Source organism: Aspergillus pseudodeflectus, assembly GCF_044049435.1.
Source record: "Aspergillus pseudodeflectus strain CBS 756.74 chromosome Unknown BJX68scaffold_7, whole genome shotgun sequence".
NCBI lineage: Eukaryota > Fungi > Ascomycota > Eurotiomycetes > Eurotiales > Aspergillaceae > Aspergillus > Aspergillus pseudodeflectus.
Window position 1 is genome coordinate 445,191 of NW_027263783.1, and position 20,727 is coordinate 465,917.

General features: G+C 52.2%; 10 protein-coding genes across 10 annotated transcripts; 5 read left to right on the plus strand and 5 right to left on the minus strand.

Annotated features, from left to right (window-relative positions):
* Window positions 1-605: 605 nt before the first annotated feature.
* On the plus strand, window positions 606-1,190 carry BJX68DRAFT_229603 (uncharacterized protein). The gene has a single exon (XM_071039064.1). It carries the CDS (start codon window positions 706-708, stop codon window positions 1,060-1,062), a length of 357 nt encoding a protein of 118 aa, XP_070902729.1. The 5' UTR covers window positions 606-705; the 3' UTR covers window positions 1,063-1,190.
* On the plus strand, window positions 1,150-4,734 carry BJX68DRAFT_192579 (Na+/H+ antiporter Nha1). Its single transcript, XM_071037420.1, has one exon. The coding sequence runs from the start codon at window positions 1,394-1,396 to the stop codon at window positions 4,526-4,528; it is 3,135 nt and encodes a 1,044-aa protein (XP_070902730.1). The 5' UTR covers window positions 1,150-1,393; the 3' UTR covers window positions 4,529-4,734.
* BJX68DRAFT_263400 (FAD binding domain-containing protein) lies at window positions 4,689-5,971 on the minus strand (the record flags this gene model as incomplete). Its single annotated transcript, XM_071044686.1, has 2 exons — window positions 4,689-5,889; window positions 5,955-5,971. 2 exons carry the CDS (start codon window positions 5,969-5,971, stop codon window positions 4,689-4,691), a joined length of 1,218 nt encoding a protein of 405 aa, XP_070902731.1.
* A 1,862-nt stretch (window positions 5,972-7,833) lies between these two features.
* BJX68DRAFT_192595 (adaptor protein STE50) lies at window positions 7,834-9,703 on the minus strand. Its single transcript, XM_071037421.1, has 3 exons — window positions 9,337-9,703; window positions 9,122-9,283; window positions 7,834-9,069 (listed from the first exon to the last, which is right to left on the minus strand). Exons 1-3 carry the CDS (start codon window positions 9,599-9,601, stop codon window positions 7,970-7,972), a joined length of 1,527 nt encoding a protein of 508 aa, XP_070902732.1. The 5' UTR covers window positions 9,602-9,703; the 3' UTR covers window positions 7,834-7,969.
* Window positions 9,704-10,405: 702 nt separating this feature from the next.
* BJX68DRAFT_192639 (uncharacterized protein) lies at window positions 10,406-11,257 on the plus strand. The gene is made up of 2 exons (XM_071037422.1): window positions 10,406-10,464; window positions 10,568-11,257. The coding sequence occupies exon 2, from the start codon at window positions 10,754-10,756 to the stop codon at window positions 11,186-11,188; it is 435 nt and encodes a 144-aa protein (XP_070902733.1). The 5' UTR covers window positions 10,406-10,464; window positions 10,568-10,753; the 3' UTR covers window positions 11,189-11,257.
* Window positions 11,258-11,530: 273 nt separating this feature from the next.
* BJX68DRAFT_229607 (uncharacterized protein) lies at window positions 11,531-12,870 on the plus strand. The gene has a single exon (XM_071039065.1). It carries the CDS (start codon window positions 12,049-12,051, stop codon window positions 12,640-12,642), a length of 594 nt encoding a protein of 197 aa, XP_070902734.1. The 5' UTR covers window positions 11,531-12,048; the 3' UTR covers window positions 12,643-12,870.
* On the minus strand, window positions 12,871-16,145 carry cdc48 (AAA family ATPase CDC48). The gene is made up of 6 exons (XM_071039066.1): window positions 15,707-16,145; window positions 15,620-15,647; window positions 15,509-15,564; window positions 15,202-15,451; window positions 13,649-15,140; window positions 12,871-13,599 (listed from the first exon to the last, which is right to left on the minus strand). Exons 1-6 carry the CDS (start codon window positions 15,736-15,738, stop codon window positions 13,007-13,009), a joined length of 2,451 nt encoding a protein of 816 aa, XP_070902735.1. The 5' UTR covers window positions 15,739-16,145; the 3' UTR covers window positions 12,871-13,006.
* On the plus strand, window positions 16,146-17,562 carry BJX68DRAFT_229614 (gamma-glutamylcyclotransferase family protein). The gene has a single exon (XM_071039067.1). The coding sequence runs from the start codon at window positions 16,793-16,795 to the stop codon at window positions 17,378-17,380; it is 588 nt and encodes a 195-aa protein (XP_070902736.1). The 5' UTR covers window positions 16,146-16,792; the 3' UTR covers window positions 17,381-17,562.
* BJX68DRAFT_229615 (uncharacterized protein) lies at window positions 17,563-18,782 on the minus strand. Its single transcript, XM_071039068.1, has one exon. It carries the CDS (start codon window positions 18,390-18,392, stop codon window positions 17,667-17,669), a length of 726 nt encoding a protein of 241 aa, XP_070902737.1. The 5' UTR covers window positions 18,393-18,782; the 3' UTR covers window positions 17,563-17,666.
* Window positions 18,783-18,880: 98 nt separating this feature from the next.
* Window positions 18,881-20,665, minus strand: BJX68DRAFT_229617 (uncharacterized protein). The gene is made up of 2 exons (XM_071039069.1): window positions 19,254-20,665; window positions 18,881-19,165 (listed from the first exon to the last, which is right to left on the minus strand). Exon 1 carries the CDS (start codon window positions 20,251-20,253, stop codon window positions 19,309-19,311), a length of 945 nt encoding a protein of 314 aa, XP_070902738.1. The 5' UTR covers window positions 20,254-20,665; the 3' UTR covers window positions 18,881-19,165; window positions 19,254-19,308.
* Window positions 20,666-20,727: the final 62 nt, after the last annotated feature.

The following is a 20,727-nucleotide window of genomic DNA, read 5'->3' on the forward strand; positions in this document are numbered from 1 at the left end:
CCTTGCTTTGATTGCCTGAACCTTCTTGCTGTAACTCCACATCGAGTCTCTAGATAAATCAGATGCTTTCGAAGTGTCAGCCTGGAAGGGTGTCGGAGCGTTGTGATCATCCTCGGGGAATCAGCGAATTTCCCGAAAAGGCGATGGATTCCCAAGCCTTTGAAACAGGTTTAGCGGCTGGCCTTGATCCACAGTGTGGCGGACCCGTGCTCGTACTCGAGCCAATGATTGACTAGTCACCTCTTGGCAGCCTTGCAAGGCTGGGCATCCGATCCTGGATTATGAATGCATAAACTGGAGGCTGCTCGCATTCTCAACAGCGATGTAAGGGATAAATCAGCCTGGGGTGGTAGGATGGGAATTCACCGGTAAAGCGGGTTCTGGGATGTACGGCCATGTGGTTTTCGGCTGTCAAGAGTCGGAGTTTGCACGAGGCAAACTGCAGAATGGCCCCGGATCCTAATCAGCCAGTGCGCCTGTGCAGGAGATACGTCACCGTCCGATGACCCTTTGCTGCTGCTTTAGCCGGGTATCCTGAGCATTTTGCAGAGGTCAAGCGGGTACAGTTGAGTGTAGAACTAGAAGATGCCCGTTAGCAGATTGTGTGATTCTCTCTTGTTCAATTCCCTCTCCCTTTCCGACGAGAGCCGAGCGAGAGGAACAGAGAGCAGCGATGCCAAGCCTGACTCCCTTCCGCGACCGACCATGGAAGACACGAGCCGTCTCCGGTCTTGGGCCTGCGTTTCCTCTCCTCTCCTCTCCATCCCACGCCCCAGAAAAATAAGCAAAGACGCCTCTTTCTGCTCGCTCATTCGTCAGTGGCGGTCTTGTCCCAAGACGCCATGCTCCTCTTTGGCTGGGTCTCGCGCTCGATCGGTGTCTTGGTCTTCATTTCGTAATTTTTCGGCCCTCCTTCTCCAATCCCCTGCTGCCGAGACTCTTCTCTTTCTTGTCCTCCTCTTGACCTTCCTTGACCTCCTCTTGAGCGGTCTTGACTTCTCTTGTCCTCTTGTCCTTCTCCAGTTTCGTGCCTCGTCTCGCTGGACTAGTTTTCCGGGCTGAATCAGGTACGTTTCTCAGCGCCATCATCCCTCCCTCGCCGGTCGCTCGAGGCCCCTCTTTTCCTCTGTCCTGATGAATTCGATCTTGCTGACTCTCGATCGCTCAAGGAATCTTTTACCTAGCGATCCCCTTTTAGCCGCTTCTTCGCATTCCAGGCATGCCTACCTCCGTACTTCCTTAGTCTCGTGGCGATTTGTTTGATTGTGATGCTCCGGCTGGTATCCGACCTCAACTTATTGATAAACAACCTCGGGAATTGAGCGATAAGTCAAGGAATAGAGGATAACCGAATACGTATCTCTAAAGGGGGTCCCAATTCGCAGCCGCCATCATGGCCTGGGATCATCTAGATATCGATAAGCCCCACCTGGCCTACATGATCCTGGGAGGTTTCACGGGCTTGTTCATGTTGTGCTCTCTCTTTGTGAAGGAGAAGCTCTACATTGGCGAGGCCTCGGTCGCTACCATCTGCGGAATCATCTTCGGCCCTCATGCGGCGAATCTCTTCAACCCACTATCGTGGGGAAATGTGGACAAGATCACTCTCGAGTGCTCTCGTATTGTCTTGGTCGTCCAATGTTTTGCCGTCGGTGTCGAGTTGCCCAAGGCTTACATGGAACGTCATTGGAAGTCCGTTACTCTCCTGCTTCTACCCGTCATGACCTGGGGCTGGCTTATCACCAGTCTGTTCATCTGGTGGATGATTGAGCCTCTCACCTGGCTGGAAGCTCTCGTTTGCTCCGCATGCGTGACCGCTACCGACCCCGTTCTTGCGTCCTCAGTCGTTGGTAAAGGAAAGTTTGCCAAGCGTGTCCCCAGGCATCTGCGGGACCTTTTGTCCGCAGAGTCGGGCTGCAACGATGGCATGGCGTTCCCTTTCATTTACCTATCATACTATATTTTGCACTATCGTCCGGACACAAACGAAGTAGCACTCCACTGGTTCTGTATCACCATTCTGTACGAGTGTATTTTCGGCGCCATATTCGGATTCACAATTGGTTACGTCGCTCGTCATGCGATCAGATTCGCCGAGCGCAAGCAATTGATTGATCGCGAGAGTTTTCTCGTCTTCTACTTCGTGCTCGCCCTATTTTGCGCAGGCTCTGGCAGTCTTCTCGGTATGGATGATCTTTTGATAGGTTTTGCCGCTGGTGTCGGCTTCAGTAACGACGGTTGGTTTACTGAGAAGACGGAAGAATCCCACGTTTCCAATGTCATCGATCTTCTGCTCAACTTGGCATACTTTGTGTATCTCGGTGCCATTGTTCCCTGGGAAGACTTCAACAATGCTGATATTGGCTTGTCCGCCTGGAGACTCGTGGTTATTGCCATCTTGGTGATATTCTTCCGTCGGATACCGATTATGCTGTTACTAAAGCCTATTATACCCGATGTCAAAACTTGGCGTGAAGCACTCTTTGCCGGTCACTTTGGTCCCATCGGGGTCGGTGCCATCTTCGCCTGTATTTTGGCTCGAGCCGAGTTGGAAACCGGAACGACACAGCCAGTGGTTGAGGCAGATTTCCCTAAACCTCATACTCACAACTATTATATTGTGCAGATTATCTGGCCGCTTACAACTTTCCTTGTTATTTCCTCGATTCTTGTTCATGGCTCGTCTATTGCCGTGTTTACCCTAGGGAAGCGCATCAATACACTATCCATCACCTTGTCCTACACTCAAGCCAACGAGGAAGGCCCATCATGGATGAACCGCCTACCTCGTGTCCAATCTCTAGCCAAGGGTTCAATGTCTTTCCGCAAAGCGGACGACTCGGAGGGCTCGTCCAACGAACCCGAGTATCCTCCAGGCACTTTGCCCCCTATCGGCCTTCCAGGTAACTTTCTGCGTCGGCAGCAAGAGGACGATACTAGTTCTCCAATCGGCAAGGTGTCAAGTCGCAGGGCTCGCAGACGCCGCAGAAGAGATGATGGAGCCGGCGGTCCGATTAGTCAATCCGCCATTGCGCCCTTGCGTCCGTCCGAGGTGGAATCTGAAGATGCTGAGAGGGCTATCAACGAAACCGAATCGACACCGTCGCCCCCATTGCAAACTCAGACTACCGTTAATGTTTTCCTTGAAGGTACCGACCTGATCTTCGAAGACAAGGAGGGCAATGTTCTCAAAAAAGAGAGTATTGGACATATGTCACCTGAACAACAGCAGCAGCACCTGGAAGCGGAACGATCGAAACTGAACCTAGAGCTAGAACAGACCGAAGAAAAGGTCAATCCCCAGGGCCCTACCCCAGGGGACAAGGCTGAACAGGCGATTGGTGAAAAAACAGACCACCCTGTGGAGAAGGGTCGTAGTCGGTTCAACAAATGGTTCGGACTCGGCAAGAAGCGAGCTGAAGGCGAAGAGAAGGCGGCCGAGGATGACGAAAAAGCCGCTGAGAAAAAGGCTGCTAACCCTCCTAAGGGCAAAGGGCGTTCCGCTCACGCTTATCAATTCGGTAACACCATTATCGTCGAAGATGAGGATGGAGAAGTGATCAAGAAGTACTCCATCCCAGCAAACGACAAACCAGAGGCACATGCCCCTGTCCGACGTGGACTGAACCGTATGGGAACGTGGTTTGGTCAAGAGGAAGAAGGCGAAGCCTCTCAAACCGCGAAGAAGACCGCTGCAGATGAGTGGTTAGCTGATGATGGGCTCCGATTTACTCTGGCCAACGACGAAGAAGTCGGCAAGCGCGGTGTCAATCACAAGGGCCGCCGAATGACCAAGCAGGAGTTTGCGGAACGTCTTCGTGGCCTAGGACCCAAGGCTCGGCAGAGCGTCGTTGAGGAGACGGATGTTCCTGAGCGTGTAAAAGACGTGGCTCGCGATGAGGCTCAGCTTGCGGAGCATCAAGAACGCCGTCGATCCACGCCTGGTGTATCGGGTGAGCCTCATAGACGGCCTCAGGACGATTTAGAATCCTTGAGCAGCGTCAGTGATGATGAGTCTGATTCTGAAATTCCCGGTCACAACGTTGCTGCCTCGCTAGCTCGGATAGCTGCTGGAACAGCAGCAGAAGAGCGCCGCAATGATCTCAGCCCGTCAATGTCTCCGTTATCTCCTCGTCAGACAAGCTCCCGTGAACGCAGAGACTCGGAAGATGACGGGACTGAACGCGTTCCTCCTTCACAACTCCGGGAAGCTGCTGGTCTTCTATTGCCGCCTCGACAAGCCGACCTTGATGATACCGCTGAGACTCCTGCCGAACGTCGACGTCGTCTAGCTGCACTGGGTCAGTCGCAAGACTCAGACGAGTCCGATGATGATGGCGCGATTGAAGACTCTGAGAACGAGGACAATGATTTGCGTCAAAACCTGGGTAAGATCTCGTTTGCTGACGGCACCAAGCTCGAAGGCGGCAGCACATACGACCGCGAGGGCAATGGAATGAGCTCTCGCTCCCATCGCCGAAGTAGTTCTCGGGTTTCCTGGGGAGGAGAGAAGGGGCGTGACAGTTAGATATCGGGGCTTGCCCGGTAATGGTGTTTCTAAGATGTTGGATCAGTTTGGTAACGCTTCGCGTACATATTAGCCGCTGCATAGAGGCCGTTTGGCTAGTGTAGATACCTATTTCATTGTTCATTATTATTGCATAGGCTCTAGTACAGAACATGCACAGTTACAGCTTGAGATCCTTTGCTCTGTCTGGGCTCTCGATTCCAAACGTTACCACAGTCTTGATAAACTGCTTTTCGTCTTCGTTATCCAATGGTTCTCGATACCCGCGAACAGCCAGTCTTCCCGATGCCACAGACAGTATCTGTTCAGCCTCATCTCGGTCAGGAGCTTTGTTCCCTCTCCATGCAACATGCGCATCTGGTCTGACAAGCACCAGGTTGTGCTCCCAAAGCCGACGAACATGATCTTCCTCTCGAAGAACAACATGCTTTACCGGAAAGCGCAGCTCTTCGGCCACCTCCAACAATGCTCCCACTTTGACTGCCCCCTTTCCACCCTCATCCATAAACTGCATCAACGTCCACTCCTTCCCAAACAAATCATACACACTGGCACCTCCCTTCTTGAGAAACACATGTGGAGCCCGACTCCCCGGCCGCGTACTTGGAGCATACCCATTGACATCCCACCGCAGAGCCACACTCCGGTCAAGAACAACACACGGCGACAAGTCGTACCTGAGATCCAGCTCTAGGCCAAAATCTTTCGTATCCGGGCCCGAAAGCGTGACAAACCTCTCTATCTCCGCACGGACTGCCTTCCCCTCCTCGGTGTTGCTCTTTAGCATCTCTATATTCTCCGCACAAAGCTCTCCCAATTTGACATGCTCCATGGAATGGCGGTGCGAGCGCAACAGCGCACGGATCATACTCCGTCGGCGCTCCAGACTATACGCACTCAGAAGCAGCGGGCCTCCATACCCCTTCACCATCGCCGCAAGCCTCCAGCCAAGATCAAAGGCATCTACAGTCCCGCTATTCATTCCGTATCCGCCCGGCGGTGGTGTCCAGTGCACTGCGTCGCCTGCCAGGAGAACACGTCCGCCACTCGAGATGTAGCTGTCTGTGATCCCAAAGCTGGGCTGCCAGCGGCCGTGGACGAGGACGAGGATCGAGTCGATGGTGAGCTGATGAGCGCCGGCATAGCCGCCTAAGGTTTTGTAGACGATGTCGGGGGGGTCTATAGCTTCGGATGCTCCTGGGTCGGAGGGAGGGAGAAGATAATGTGCTGTGAATGTGTCCTGGTCGTCCTGGTTGATTATGAAGCCGCTGCCGATGGGAAAGGCGTGCCAGAAGCGGCCGAAGGGAGGGGATTGGGCGAGCTGGGCGGAGCGAAAGTGCACGAGATAGAAGCGGGTTGGACTGTCATCGATATTGTCAGAATCTCATAGTGGTCCACATGCTGGGGAAATGGGTTGGAAACATACAGTGACCCTCCAACCATTCGTATCCTGGCGGCTTCCCTAACCCTACTGCGACCACCATCACAACCGACAAGGTACGCTCCAGCAACCTCTTGCTTTTGTCCATGTTCATCTCGAAAGAACGCGTTTACCTTGTCGTTCCCTTCCTTCTCCTCCTCATCTTCCTCGTGCCCAATATACTCCCAACCCTAAAATCCACCTCACCAAGGCCCCTAACAACATCCCTCATCCACTTTTCAAACACAACCTGCGAACACCTCTGTCCTGGCTGGACGGGAAATGTCCCATCATTCACTCTCCTGCTCTCCGCTTTCTGGTTACCAACACTCTCCACGCTCCACGACCCAAGTACCTTATCCTCAGGTCTAAACCCAGTCACAAACACCGACTCAAATCATACCGTCTCAGGAACCGCACCAGATTGTGCTCGCTATGCGTCCGCGAGGCCAAGGATGTGGAGCAGCTCCATGCTTCGCGAATTCGTAAAGTCCATCTTCGGGTATGGGGTCGGTGTATGTGATTTCTCGAAGAGTGTACAGCGGACTCCGAGGCGGGAGAGCTGGTAGGCGAGGACCAGGCCAATGGGGCCGGCGCCGACTATGAGGATTTGTTTCTGCTGTGACATAGCTCGGACAGCTCACTGGGAGATTGAGGACACGATTAAGGTGAGTCGGGTATCCTTGCCTAGGAAGTAGGTGAAATGAGATTGAGATGGACTGAATTGGATTGCAAAGTGCAAGAGACAAAAGTGGTACTAACCTTTCTTTTTTCTTCTCGACCCCATTCTGACCATTTCTCGAACCTAAATAGTCTCTTTTCCATTCACGCCCTGAGCCCTCAGTGTTATTCACAGACCGCCAGGTCAAATGCTACTCCACACAAATCATATCCATCCTTTACCTCCAGAGTTTGTTGGGACCTACTGTACGAGCTAAGCTCTTTCTTTGTAGGCACATGCAATATAAGCATGGATCTACACGGGCTTTGCCTCGAAATCGGAAATGCGGACTCGGGTTCTCGACATCCAAAGATAGCGTTCTTTGTCTCGCCTTCCCAGGCTCCACATATCACATCTGTGATCTACGATCTGCCTATTCCGTACGTTGTACGTTACAGCCTTACAGGTATGGTCTACGGTAGCCCTGTCCTTGAGATGAATGATTTGCTGATCGCTCCTAGAAAATCGAGTGGAGGAATACAAGGTACCTAGGCCTCGCCCGCTCAAAGTTGTACTACCTTGGATACTTGTGGACGTGTCCTTTGATGGGTACATAGAGGACTGTCAAAAGAAAAAGTGCAGCTCGGCGAGCGTTGGGGGTACGTGAGTACGGAGTAGTTCCTGCCGTTTCAGGCATAATACATTACCATAGGGTTTACAGCTTCGGAAAGAGCGATCAACCCTCCACCTGCAGATGAGGCGTTCTTTCCTGATTTGTTAAATACCCTACGCCAGTCCTGTGGGAAGGTACGACCGCGTGCGCATTGCCCCATGGGTACGACTTCGGTCTTAATGATCCTTGCGTGAGGGTCGATATGCCAATCGGCCCTATATCTTGAAGCATGGTCGAGTCAATTGCGTGGGTTAGCCAGGCTTTCTACTACTGAGGAGCGAGTACCTTGACCTCGACAAAAGCAGAGAATGGTGGTTGTCTCCCAGATGATACTACGAAATGAAGAAGATATTACGTTGTATCCCAAACCAATGGACAGAGAATATGTGTGCATGCAGTATATCCAGAAGAGCATCCTCGCTAATGGATTCCAATCAATCAAATGGTTTTCTTTTCCATAACCAGAGCAATCAATCAATCCTTTCCGACGCCCAACACCGCGCAAATCCAAATAAGTAAATAAAAGGGTATGTATGGTCGAAGAAGAAGAATGGCAACCGTGTAGATGGCTCACACGAGGTGAAATGATGTAAAAAATGTAAAGTCAAGGGTGAATAAATGTTGTGACTCGAACAGTTCAACGGATGGGGTATCTTAAGAAGATCCAAGTCGCTCGCTCGCTCTAACTCATAATACGCCGCCGGGAAGGTTGATCTGCGCTTGGCGAGCCTCGAAGCCGGCGCTGTTTGGGGTTGATCCAACCCCACCACCACCGCCGGGGCCACCAGGACCGCCGCTAGAACCGGGTGGGTACGCGTTGGGGTTGTCCAAAGCATGCTGTTGCTTCCGCAGCATGAACATTGGCTTTCGTCCTTCCTTTTCTAGTTGCTTGAAGAGAATGAGTGGTCGTTCATCTAACCCGAGGCACCGTTCCTGATCGCCGTATACAATGTAAAGTGCATATTGCTTCCAGTCACCGTTGATGTTGTACTTCTTGAGGGCGGCCGGCAGCACCTTGTAACATGGATCATCGACGGAAACGCGAAAGGATTTGAATATCTCCACACTTGGCGTCTCGCCACCGGCTCTAGAATCAGACCGGGATGGAATGTCGGGTCGCGACGCCGATGATGGGGTCGGAGCTAACCGGTCCGGTCTGCTTTGTGGTTGTAGGGTATCTTCGTGATGGTCGTGGTGTGTGCGATTGGAACTGGGTTGATTGTAGGCTCGCGATGCTAGTGTCTGCGGAGCGCCATAGTGATTTCCGGGTGATGTTGGGGAGGGTAGATTCGGTGACAGCTGTGTTTTTCCATTCATGGTGCTCAGATGCGATGACGCAGCAACTGCGGCGGCGGACGGGTCAAGGTTCGAACCATCATTGTACGTGCGGCTTTCGTGTATCGAAGGTGGGACGTGGGTCGGAGAACTGTTCTTCGGCGTAGTCCCTCCATGCACACGCTTGGAAAATGTTCGGGAAATGATGGAGCCAGAGCGATCAAGTATGGTAATACCAGACGACGATTGGCCTGTAAGTGTTTGGCCCGAGAGTGTGCTGTCGTGGTAGTTGTCCGAGGTCGGCACAGCAGTTGGCGGCGGAAGTGGTTGGGATCTATCCTTTGCCATCTTGAACACGGGCAGAAGCTCCTCCCTTAGTCGTCGGTAGTCTTCAGCAACCCGCCGTAACTCAGCCTCCACGGTAACTATTCTTTCGTCTCGAAGTCGTATAGATTGAATTAGACGGGCGATGTCTTCTTGGGTTGCGCTTTCGTTCATGCTTTGGTCCGCGGCTATCCCAGATTAGTAAGACGAAAAATCATCGGACGAAAGGTAAGGGCGTACAAAGAGGGATGTAGTGGTCTGCATCCAGGGGAATGTCTTGCTTCACTTTCGTCTCATATACACTTTTGAGAATCGTCAATCGATGTCCCACACTAGCAATTCCCATTTCCTTCAGTTCATCATGTCGTAGTGCGATGAGAGCGTCGCCAACAATCCCGTTTTCTAGTTGCCCATGAGGTCAGCGCCGGTTCCTCACCGGAAGTAGTTAAACTAACCTATAAATGCTGGGGAGTATTGGCGAAGACCTAGAGAGGCGACGAAGCTCGCACATTCTTCCGCGGTCCATTCTGTAATAATGGTTCTAGGCGACTTGGGGTTCTCTTCTGTATGTGCAAAGGTCGGAGTCGGCTCCGCTGAGGGAAATTCCGACTCCGACGCAGAGCCTTCTGAGTCCGTGACCAGATGAGGCGATGTAATGACACTGCGCTCGTACTCGTCGTCCGCATCGGAGTCTGCGTGGTAGGAAGTGTGAAGAGACATGGCGATAGGAGCTTACGACGCCCACGAGGAGGGAGGTGTAGTGGACGTCGAGCGGCTGCAGTCGGTGCGGTGCACGGAGGTCGTTCCCCAACCAAGAAGAGCTGAGAATGGGTGTGCTCAGAGGCGCAGAGACAGCGAGTGTGTTATGCACGGTTAGACCCAGATTGGAGGAGTGTGCGAGGGCCGGTCGAACAGGCGTGCCACATGGGATGGCTGGCGGCTGGGAAAACGAAAAACTCGGGCGACTATCGGCAAGGAAAGCCAAGAGAAGGAATTTCGCGGTATAGAGTCGCCGGCGATCGGGTTAGAGAGCGAGGCCCGATGGGAAAAGGGAAAGCCGCGAGTTGTGATGGATCGTTAGCGCCAGCGACAATGGTGGTAGGAAGAGCGAAGGCGGGGAAGCTCAGGCAGAGACGCTCTGGTTTAGGAGCGGGCTGGAGGGCTGGGCAGGAAATGGCTCGTGCGGAGGTGCGTATGGTGGGCACGAAGGTGACCAGGAGGAGATATGGCGACGAGTATGTCGAGATATCGAAAAGCAAACGGGGGAAGCGGCAGTAGGCTGGATTTGAGGTCTCCAGAAGGAGCAGTTGGAGAGTTGGATCGCCGCACGTGATGCTGGTCTGGACACTCGAGCTGAACAACAACGCGACGGGCCCTGCTCTATTAATATGCCCTGCCTGGTTCTCCCTTTATCTCGGTGCTACACCGTCAACAATCTTGTCCTTGCATCCCAGCTTTGCGGCCAAGACGGATCCCCAACATCCAGTGGATCAATCAATCTATCTTCATCCGAAAGAGCCTTCGGATGGCTTCGAAAGACTTGACAGCAAAAAAAATAGGGGAGCCGAGCAGGTCTGACTATTGTACGCATTCCTACTAGTCCCGGACGTCCACATTCACACACCAGCTTCGAGTGGTGAATGTCACCTTGAAGACACTGGGACCAACGCTGTCAAAATCCAATAGTGCCGGAGCCTTTACTTGTTTGGCCATTCAGGAGACCAGCAATCGTTGACGGCCTACGTCAGCCATCAGGAGAGCCCCCTAGACCAGCCGTCAAGAATTGCCTTGCAGACACATGCTCGTCACTCCGTTAAACGTTCAATCCCCCTTTGGGAGTTCGACGCAGACGCAAAGTTGCCGCGTCTCCGCATGCATGGTCAATCCACTTGTTGCTGCCCCTTAGCGCCGTCTTTTGTCGCTCTAGCAGTCGGACTCGGGCGTTGTGCGGCCATCCCCACTCCGTCCTTTGGATCCTCCAGCTCCAAGCGCCCAGCGCGTGATGCTATAAATATCCCGCAGCTGGCCTTAATTCTCCTTGCCGCCTCGACGTCGTACTCGAACACTGCACTGTTGGGAGCGCTTAAGCACAGTCCTGCAACATTGGGAACATCACGCTTCGTAAGACATCAAGTCCAATGCATTGGGGTACGGAGTATTGCCGCCGATGTGGAGAGCGCTACGTACTATCCTAGACTCGAGGTCCCCGCCATACAAGAAGTATATCTTGCTTCAGTCTTTTCTACAACGGTATGTAATAGCGATACATGGCTTAGCAGCAAATCAATGCTGTTAATTGAATACTAAAATAGTTGTCTAGGACTCTAGACGTGATGGGAGGATTATATGATGCTCTATGAACATCTATATAGACAATGAAAGCCCAAAAAAGATGTCCTTATAGTTCACCCTTACAATATATATGTAGTGTAAGATTGGAGTCAGCTAGACTATAGAGCAGAGCCACTCTAGTATCGAAATAAAACAGAAGCCACAGCAGGAAACCTTAAGCAACGAAGTATCAAGCCTTGTGGAAGTGTATAGATCTAGTTGTTCATTGTTCTGTTGTTCAAGCACCGTCGGCGGCTCTAATCTTTATTCCGGTCAACTTTCCGAGCCTCAACCCGGAGAACAACTTTTCCACTGTCGCTCCAACGTCTTCACTGTGCTATCGACACTTCACTCTCAAGCTTCATAACTTTCGCAGATCCCTCGGCATGCAAGGGCAAAATATATAACCAGTCACCTCGATTATCTCCTACTATTGCTGCCCAGGCGCAAGTCGAGTCCTCCGCGGCGCATAATTCTCTACCGCCCTTCAACGACGTCCGCTATACTATCGAACGAAACGACCACAGACGTTTGTCTATACTGATTACCCTGATAGACCGCCCGCCCATCAAGCGCATCACCTCTCGCTTTTCGACCTATACAAGTAATCCGACAATCCTCCGATCGATCCTAGTTCCAATATTCAACGCCGAAGCGCCGAACCCCATCCCGCACGACCTCCACTCGGCGCAGACAACACAACAGCGTCTTTCTACAAAAAGTAGAACGATAATATACAACGCAAACCCCAGAGGAAACTCAGAGGAATCTCCACCTTCCCCTCCACTGAGCCTTCACCCAACCCACCAACGACCACAACCACAACCACAACCAAAATGCCTCCCTCCCCAACACCAGACACACAACTCGAATCCGACCTCCTCACACACCTCGCAAGCACACACGCCCTAGAAGAAATCCACACAACTCTCCTCTCCTCACTACAACGCCTCGGCTGGACCGAGAAAATCCGACGGCTCTCGCTGGAGCTACTGCGCGCGAACCGCTGTGAGCGATTCGACGAGGTCGTCGAGGCCGTCGTTGCCTCTGCGCAGGGGCGGTCACATCCGTCGCTAAGCGACTCTGGCGCGAATTCGCATGGCGCGCATACGAACGGGGATACGGAGGGTGGCGGAGAGGCGTACTCGTTTGAGGATGTGGATGTGAGGATCCCAAGGAGTGTGGTTGAGCAAGGGGTAAGGGCGATCAAGGATGTTTTAAGAGAGGTTGTGATTCTTGAGGATGATGGGGATACCGATAGGGCGAGTGGGAGTGGGAGCGGGAGCGGGAGTGGTGGTCCGAATGCAGGTATTGCTGTTGAGATCGGAGGGAGTGGAGATGTTTCGACAGGGAAAAGGTCTGTTAATGGGGATTCAAGTCCGGCGAAGAAAGGGGAGAAAAAGTCGAAACAGGCCAAGCAGGCGAAGTGAGTCCGATAGCCTGTGCATCATCATGCATGCTGTTGGTCGTTTCTCTATGACTCGGTTGGAGGTGTGTCATTCTGGGGCGTTATGGGCGAGGGTTGGTGTTAGAACATGGTGGCGTTTTACATCTCGTACCAGGCATTGATATGTATAACAATTGCTGAATATTCATCAAGTAGTCTTCATGTTACTGGGGATGGGTGACTACATCTGGCTACAATCAGAAAGGCAATGAATAAGTCCAAACCAATGTTCGTGTAGTAATGCCGAGGAGGATGCGCTTCACTGTTGCCAGGAACCTATATCCTCGATCTCGGCTAGATCTAACTAAGGGCGACACAGGAAACAATTATGTAAAAGGAAAACAGATTTAGTCGTAGAGGCTGTCATCATTACCGGCATCACCGAATGTGTTGGACTCATCCGCAGCCTCATTGGCAGAGGGGAAGCGGAAGAACGTGCTGCCGCCAGAGTTCTTCAAGCTCTGGGCGAAAGCTTCGTAGCGGCGGATCTCCACGTCGCTGACGGATCGCCGGGCAGACTTCATGGCCTCTTCGAAGTGAGCCCGTGTGAGCTCAGGAACAGGGTCTTCCACGTCCTCTTCCTCCTCATCCTCCATCTTAACATCCTCACCACCAGCCTCGCGCTGCTTCTGGCGCTCAATTTCAGCAGTGATAGACTCCTTAATGGCAAGCTTGACAGCCCGCTGTGTGACGAAACCAAGATCAGCACCGGAGAATCCGTGGGTCTTGCTGGCAATGAACTCGAGGTCGACATCGCCGGCGACAGGAGTCTTGCGGAGCTGGGCCTTGAGGATACCCTGGCGAGAGGCCTGGTCGGGTAGAGGGACGTAGACCAGCGTGTCGAGACGGCCGGGACGCACCAAGGCAGCATCGAGCTGCTCGGGTCTGTTTGTGGCACCGATGACAAAAACGTTCTTCTTCGAGGTCATACCGTCCATTTCTGTTTACGTTAGGCTTGTATTACATTAGGTTTGAAGAGATTAACTTACCAGTCAGAAGCTGGTTGACGACACGGTCGGAAGCACCGCCAGCATCTCCTACAGAGCCACCACGAGACTTGGCAATGGAGTCCAACTCGTCGAGGAACACAACACAGGGAGCGGCGGCACGGGCCTTGTCGAAGATGTCACGGATGTTGCTCTCAGACTCACCGAACCACATACTCAACAGCTCGGGACCCTTAACAGAGATGAAGTTCGCGGCGCACTCGTTGGCAACGGCCTTGGCAAGCATGGTCTTACCCGTACCAGGAGGACCATAGAACAAAACACCACGAGAAGGTGAGAGACCGAACTTCTGGAACTTTTCGGGGTGGTCCACGGGGTATTGGACGCTCTCGATAAGCTCGCGCTTGACCTCCTCCAGACCACCGATGTCCTCCCAGCGGACGTTCGGAACTTCGACGACGGCGACTTCGCGGAGAGCGGAGGGGTTGGAGACACCAAGGGCATAGCGGAAGTTCTCCATGGTAACACCAAGAGAGTCCAAGACTTCCGCGTCGATTGTGTCCTCGTCAAGATCGATGAGGTCCATCTTCTCACGAATCTGCTGCATGGCAGCCTCAGAGCAGAGAGAGGCAAGATCGGAACCAACGTAACCGTGGGTCTCGGCAGCGATAGTCTCTAGGTCCACATCATCTCCAAGCTTCATGTTCTTGGTGTGGATCGAGAGAATCTCCAGACGGCCAGTGGGGTCGGGAATGCCAATGTCGACTTCACGGTCGAAGCGGCCGAATCGGCGGAGAGCGGGATCGATAGAGTTGGGACGGTTGGTGGCGGCCATGACGACAACGTTGGAACGCGCCTTCATGCCGTCCATAAGGGTCAGAAGCTGAGAAACGACACGGCGTTCAACCTCTCCGTTGGTCTTCTCACGCTTGGGTGCGATGGAATCGATTTCATCAATGAATATGATAGCGGGCGAGTTCTTTTCGGCCTCCTCAAAAGCCTTTCGAAGATTCGACTCAGACTCACCAGCCATCTTTGACATGATCTCGGGACCGTTGATCAGGAAGAAGAAAGCACCGGTTTCGTTCGCGACAGCACGAGCCATGAGCGTCTTACCAGTACCAGGAGGGCCGTACATGAGGATACCACGAGGCGGCTTGATACCAATGGACTTGAACAGCTGAGGATGGCGGAGCGGAAGCTCGACCAATTCCCGGATCTGAGCCATCTGTTTCCGGCAACCACCGATGTCGTCGTAGCCAACCTCGTTCAAGTTGTTCTCCTCATCTTCGCGTTGGATCGGCTCGCCCTCGCTGTGAATGATGGTGTCCGGAGCAACGATACCGTACTCTGGGGGATCCACCTCGACGACCTTGAATTCGACCTGTCTCATACCTCCTCTTACTGTGAAAAGGTCACCCTGCTTCACTGGCCTGTATCCATCACGGAAGTAGGGGGCGAGGTATACATCGAAGAGAGAGCCGGTCAGGCCCTCAACAGTATCGGCGATGGGGAGGACGGCAATACGCTTGGCCTACGTGAACCCGGGTGGTTAGCTGTTGTGTGCAAGTGCAACAAAGTTCACTGTAACTCACATATTTGATATCAGGGCAAGCATGGACTGTGATGATATCTCCGTGCTTTACGCGAAGATTATGTCTGACAACCCTGTTGATGCGGGCGCTTCCATCATCGAGTTCATCATCGGCCAACACAATCAGAACCGTCTCCTTGCGCTTCTTGCCTCGAACAAGGACTGTGTCGCCTCTGAACAATCCGAGGACGTCCATGGTATTATTGGAGAGCGAGATCGTGGAGTTGTCATCGTTAACGGCATCGGTAACACTAGGCGCAGAGGCATTAGCGTCATCCAGGTAGTGCAGTAGCTGGGTGATAGCTCACATTAGGGAGTTGGGCTTCTTCTTCTTCTTCAAGATTGCTGTAGAGGTGTCGAGCTCCTGTGGGTAGTCAGTAAGCCACCGGGCGAAGGCGTTGAGGGCATTGCGAGTTTACCTCTTTCTTCTCGGCACCGGAAGCATCACTGGCGGGGAATTAGTCTATGGATTGAGTAGAGACAAATTCAAGGACTTGTTGACATACAGAAGCTTCTTCTTGTGTTCTTCTGAGCTCATACTGATCCGTAAATACTTAGAGTTGTTGAGTTGAGCACTTGGTTACGCAACGTAGACTCAATGAGAGTTTACGCAAGAGGTTGAGTGTGCCGGACCTGAAACGCCCCAGCAACCGAGGAAGATGCGAACGAGAAGCGGAATGCGGAAAGGAAAGTAGATTCAAGATTCCCAGAAGACAACGAGAACGTCTGGGAAAAGAGTAAATGGGAAAGATAGATGGGGATGGTGACAGAGGCAGAGATACAGAGGGTTGGAGGTGAGACCGGAAGTGGACAGAGCAGCTCCAGTTATGAAGAGGTGACGATCCTCTACCGCCAAGGTTGGTCCGTTGATGACTTAAGCCGCCTGTTCAGGTTGACCTCCCGCCACCGCCTGGGAGAAGCGAATGGAAGCTGGTCGTAGCAACCGCCTCGACAACCTCTGTCAGCGTTCTCGCCTTCGGTCTGTTTATCTGCAGAGTTTGACTTTGCCTGTCGCCCTTGCCAGGCACCAGGCTGCAAAGGAGTGCGTCAGCCTGTGAAATTGCCAGCACGGTCGTGGCAAGGACCCTTGTCCAACATTGCTGCCTCAGGTGTCCTATCCACCATGGTTGAGCCTCGTTCTGCCTTGAGTAACAATCTCATCCAAGGCTCCAAAGATAACATGTAGGGTGAATATGAGGTAAATGCCTTGCTAGGCTGTCTCTATTATGGCCTTGTACAACAGTCTTTACCAGCTGCGCACAATGCCTTACTCTTTGGACAGTGAATGTTTTCTTCACTTCCAGCATGACCTTGTTTCTAATCACTAACCTCATACCTGTGGTATATTGACTTCCAATTTATACTCAGTAATACAGTTACAGACCACTCACGAACCAACATGCTTCTTAAAGCATAAGCGTTGGTTCAGGGTTTCCCTCAAATCTCATCTTCTCATCTACTCAAACCATCACAGCTTCTGACAACGGCTTAAAGACCCGAACAATTTATTCAAAAACGGAGAAGTAACGCCTGCAAATTACCTAGGTATCCGCTTCTGGACCAGAACCTTCACACTTTCCCGGGCGGCAGCCATGCAGTGGAAGGAAGGATATCCGTTAGACTTCAAAGAAGCTCTCAAAACCCCGTCAGAGGCTGAGATATCGCGCCTCATGTCGAGGTTCAGCCAAACACCTCGCTTCGTCTACGGGGCCCTGATGCTCCCAACAGTTCTGAAATACTTTGTCTCTTTGCCCCAACACGCCAAAGTCGACATGGTACCAGCCACTCTCCGCGGGTTCAAGCTCTACAAAATCGCAGAAGGCGGTTTGCCAACCATCGTTCGGTCAAAGGGAGAGACCTCCGAAGTCGAGGGGATGCTTATTTTTGGACTCGACGACGAGCAACGAAATAGCATCTTTGAGCTCGAGAGCGGAGGCGGCCTGACAGAGTATACGGCTGTCCAGGTTCAAGTTCATCAGAAGGATGTCGTCGGTCGATATCAGGTCAAGGACACGAGGTCTTTTGATGCAGGAACGTTCATTTGGAGTGATCATACTACCCATTTGTTGACCGCGGTAGCGACATCGTCCTGGGATCTGGATGATTTCCTTGCCGGTCAGTTTTACGAGAATATCGTGAAGATTCAGAACAGGTCGCAAGACTTCGATGACCTAGACTAGACTTGGTTTGCTTCATAGCGGATACTCATTGCATTCAGGCGTTGGTTGGGATACCTTTCATACCTTTCTGTTGCATGTTGGACATGGGGATTAGGTCTCATTCTCGTCATGTCATAGCATCAAAATCATTCTAGATTCGGAGTTCAGCCTAGAATCTACATTTTATCGCTTCTATATGCACTATCCATCTACAAATTGAGCATTCCATCTAGATCTATAGAAAGAAGTAAATATTTACAACCAGACAGAGCACAACAGCCACTAAACTATACAAGCACCCAGCACTCTAGGCAGTAGCTGTCCAGATATCATAGAATCCCCAAGCCCCCGCCAGGAAGCTCACGAATCCAGTCAAATGACCAGGGAATCCAATCCCCTTCTCCACACTCCAGTGCAGACACAACGGCGTCCAGCAAGCATTATTAACGAGACTCTTCTTCCAAGCCCGAACATCTGCGCTCAGCGCAGCCTGTTTCTCCTTCGAAGCGCCCTTGGCCTCGGCCTTCTTCATCAACTCCCGCTTGCGCCACAGCACAAAGTACTGCAGGAAGATGTGCCCGAACCACGCCCTCGTACTCCAGAGATCCCACTTCCCGGCCCCGCCCCAGCGGTTGATGAAGCGTTTCGAGACAACGCCCTTCCTTGAGAGAAACGCAACGTTTTCAAGACTTTGGTAGATGAGGTTCGAGATGACCTGTAGAATCGTGAGGACGTGCAAGATGGAGTCGGAGGGCGGGGACTTGAGTGTGTCGGCGCCCCAAGCGAGGAGGGGGAAGAGGCCGAGAAGGCGCAGCATGTAGCGGGCTTCGGACATGAGCGAGGAGAGAGCGAGAAGTGGCGAGGTTTGTGGTGTTGATTGTGAAGTTGATTTGGAGTTGGCCCGGAGGCGGGCGAGGAGACCTAGGCGCGTTTGGAGGGTAATCCAGGGGGCTGAGGCGAGAATGTGGTGCAGGATGTGGGATGTGTATTGGACAAATGCGAAGACTCGCTCTTGGCCGCCGGCCGAGGACATGATCCTATAGAGGTGATCTTGTTAGCCGGTCGATGGGTCGGACAGGTTGAGATTGAGAGTGCAGGATCGCAGCGATGCCTATGCCGGGATAACAGGCGCTCGGGAGTTCCTACTTGTTTAGTCGGCCATTGATTATATCTGCTGCACTGAGTGCTGCCAGTAATCGGCGTTGTGCTGCGTCGTCTTTGGATATCGGAGATGAGTTCCCTCCTGCGGGGCTCGATGGGTTCCCAACGGCGCTGGGTGCTTTGTCGTATGCCATGGCGATGGATGTGGGAAGCACCAGGAGGTTGTTCCAGCTCTGCGTTGGCAAGAGACAGAAAACGAGAATCTCCCCACGACAAACGGGGGCCGGAAAGTCAAGGCGTTTTCTTTTCCCCAGAACTGATCACAATCAACTGATCGGCTTGGTTTGGACTGGTGCCGAGGCTCGGAACGCTCCCCAATTCCCCCGATTACTCCAACCAATTTCCAGTTCCGGTTCTATCAGTATTCGCAGTTGGAGATTCGAAAATTTAAATAATTAGGCTGATACGCACATATTGTTTATTTGTTTTTGGTGTTAGCTAAAGCATTTTATTTCAAGTCAACAGCGCACAGAATTCATATTCCATTCCAGTCGGTTCATCAATTCGCCCCATGCCAATGCGTTCCTTCAGTCCATACCCAACAACAGTATACGTTTTAGATCGAAACGGGAATTGCAAACAAAAGTCAGAAATATCGTTGCGTCATGACAATCATGCTGAATGTATCATTATCACCTTCCCAAGGTTGAATCCCTCCCACCTCGGTAACCCACTTCAAGCATGAGCGCAACCATTGCCAGTAATACTCGCACATTGCTAACCATAAGGCCAGGTTCCTCTGCATGGGAAAAGCGAAAGATGTCAGTCGCACAGTGAATAGCCATTCTCTAGCCCATCTCGATGCGAATGTCTGTCTCCTCACTTGCCTCTTCGATGGTCGACAGCCTACTCATGAGGACGCTAAAGTCTGAATATGAGTCGTAATCGGCCGAGTAGTTTTCAGAGACGCGTTGAGTATGGCCACTGTGGACTCCACGGTACACGTACTGGGAAAAGTGAGGTGGCGGAGGTGGTGGTGGACCGCGCAAACCTATATTGCTGAGAAGCTTAGCATCAGACACGGGGGTTTCCCATAGATCCCAGGCACTCGGACGTTTCACATTGGGATCGTTGCAGACAGTATCAATGCTGAGCCAGGTCCGTTCTAGCAGCCTGTGGTCACAGTGATGACAAGCTCTGTAGCAGCAGCGAGCAGGACGCGGAGGCATCTGTGGGACGTTTGGGTTCAGGCCAAGAGGGTTATAACGAAATTCGTCCTCATGCCCAAAGCGTGGGCCGGCCTGCGCTTGTCTTCGCTCCCTCTCACACATCTCCATGACTCTCAGCTTCTGCTCGAACAAGATCTCCCTTTCAGCGTCGGTATACTCGCCCGCTAAGATTGCGTCCGTGATCCATGGGCTTAGGAAGGAGCCATTAGGGTTGACTGGGTTCGAGTAGCTCGAGATGTCCTCAGTGCAGAGATAGAACCACCTCAGATGTGGTCTGTTACCGCATGAATCGCAAGTTTCATACTCGTTGATCCTCCACTGACGAGAGACGGTGCTGTGGTAGCAATTACTATCCTGGGTTGGGTATGCGATCGCCAACGTGCTTGCGCTAAAAGGAGGGAAAGAAAAGCTGGCTGATCCAACCGACGCACCCAATGGCGAGGATCTGTTATGACTTTCCTCTGCCGCTTCCGCGTTCTGATCGTGGAGAGCAGGCTCGTTGTCTGGAGCCACGCCCTCCAAGACCTCAAAGGACTCCAGAGGAACGTCCTCGTAACTTGACATGTCTAGGAATCCAAAGCAGACATAAATGTGAGGTTAGGGTGAAGTTAAAAGAGTTAACACAAGCTTGACACTTGTCATAGCCATTCTAAGAGAATTTCTGTCGCTATTGCATGCAGCAGGCGACTAAGTAGACGACTCAGCACACTCTTAAGCAGAATAAACAGCGACAAAGACCCAGCTTAGCAGCAATTGTCCCGTGCAAACATCAAGGCAAATATGAGTTCCATAGTAGGATCATAGTAGAATCATCCTTGTTCAAGATTCAGCTTCCAAAAACTTGAAAGAAGCGTCTCCGATATGTGCCTGAGGCATCACTGAAATACAGGCTCTAGCCACGTGATACGTGTCTTGACATAGTCCGAATTGACTTCTCTTGAATAATATCGGCACCGGACTCGACATTCTGGTCAAGTAAAGATTCAGATCGCGTGGAGTGATGGATCCCCGCCCCTCTATAAAGAGGGCAGGACGGCA

What these genes read in the sequence shown, in the direction of transcription:
- BJX68DRAFT_229603 (XM_071039064.1), top strand. Translation starts at nt 706, where the DNA reads ATGGAAGACACGAGCCGTCTCCGGTCTTGGGCCTGCGTTTCCTCTCCT.
- BJX68DRAFT_192579 (XM_071037420.1), top strand. Translation starts at nt 1,394, where the DNA reads ATGGCCTGGGATCATCTAGATATCGATAAGCCCCACCTGGCCTACATG.
- BJX68DRAFT_192595 (XM_071037421.1), bottom strand. Translation starts at nt 9,601, where the DNA reads ATGTCTCTTCACACTTCCTACCACGCAGACTCCGATGCGGACGACGAG. An exon ending in ATACTCCCCAGCATTTATAG is followed by an intron (nt 9,284 to 9,336) that starts GTTAGTTTAACT and finishes ATGGGCAACTAG; the next exon opens with AAAACGGGATTGTTGGCGAC. An exon ending in AGACCACTACATCCCTCTTT is followed by an intron (nt 9,070 to 9,121) that starts GTACGCCCTTAC and finishes AATCTGGGATAG; the next exon opens with CCGCGGACCAAAGCATGAAC.
- BJX68DRAFT_192639 (XM_071037422.1), top strand. Translation starts at nt 10,754, where the DNA reads ATGCATGGTCAATCCACTTGTTGCTGCCCCTTAGCGCCGTCTTTTGTC.
- BJX68DRAFT_229607 (XM_071039065.1), top strand. Translation starts at nt 12,049, where the DNA reads ATGCCTCCCTCCCCAACACCAGACACACAACTCGAATCCGACCTCCTC.
- cdc48 (XM_071039066.1), bottom strand. Translation starts at nt 15,738, where the DNA reads ATGAGCTCAGAAGAACACAAGAAGAAGCTTCT. An exon ending in CCGGTGCCGAGAAGAAAGAG is followed by an intron (nt 15,565 to 15,619) that starts GTAAACTCGCAA and finishes GACTACCCACAG; the next exon opens with GAGCTCGACACCTCTACAGC. An exon ending in CTTGCCCTGATATCAAATAT is followed by an intron (nt 15,141 to 15,201) that starts GTGAGTTACAGT and finishes GGGTTCACGTAG; the next exon opens with GCCAAGCGTATTGCCGTCCT.
- BJX68DRAFT_229614 (XM_071039067.1), top strand. Translation starts at nt 16,793, where the DNA reads ATGCAGTGGAAGGAAGGATATCCGTTAGACTTCAAAGAAGCTCTCAAA.
- BJX68DRAFT_229615 (XM_071039068.1), bottom strand. Translation starts at nt 18,392, where the DNA reads ATGTCCTCGGCCGGCGGCCAAGAGCGAGTCTTCGCATTTGTCCAATAC.
- BJX68DRAFT_229617 (XM_071039069.1), bottom strand. Translation starts at nt 20,253, where the DNA reads ATGTCAAGTTACGAGGACGTTCCTCTGGAGTCCTTTGAGGTCTTGGAG.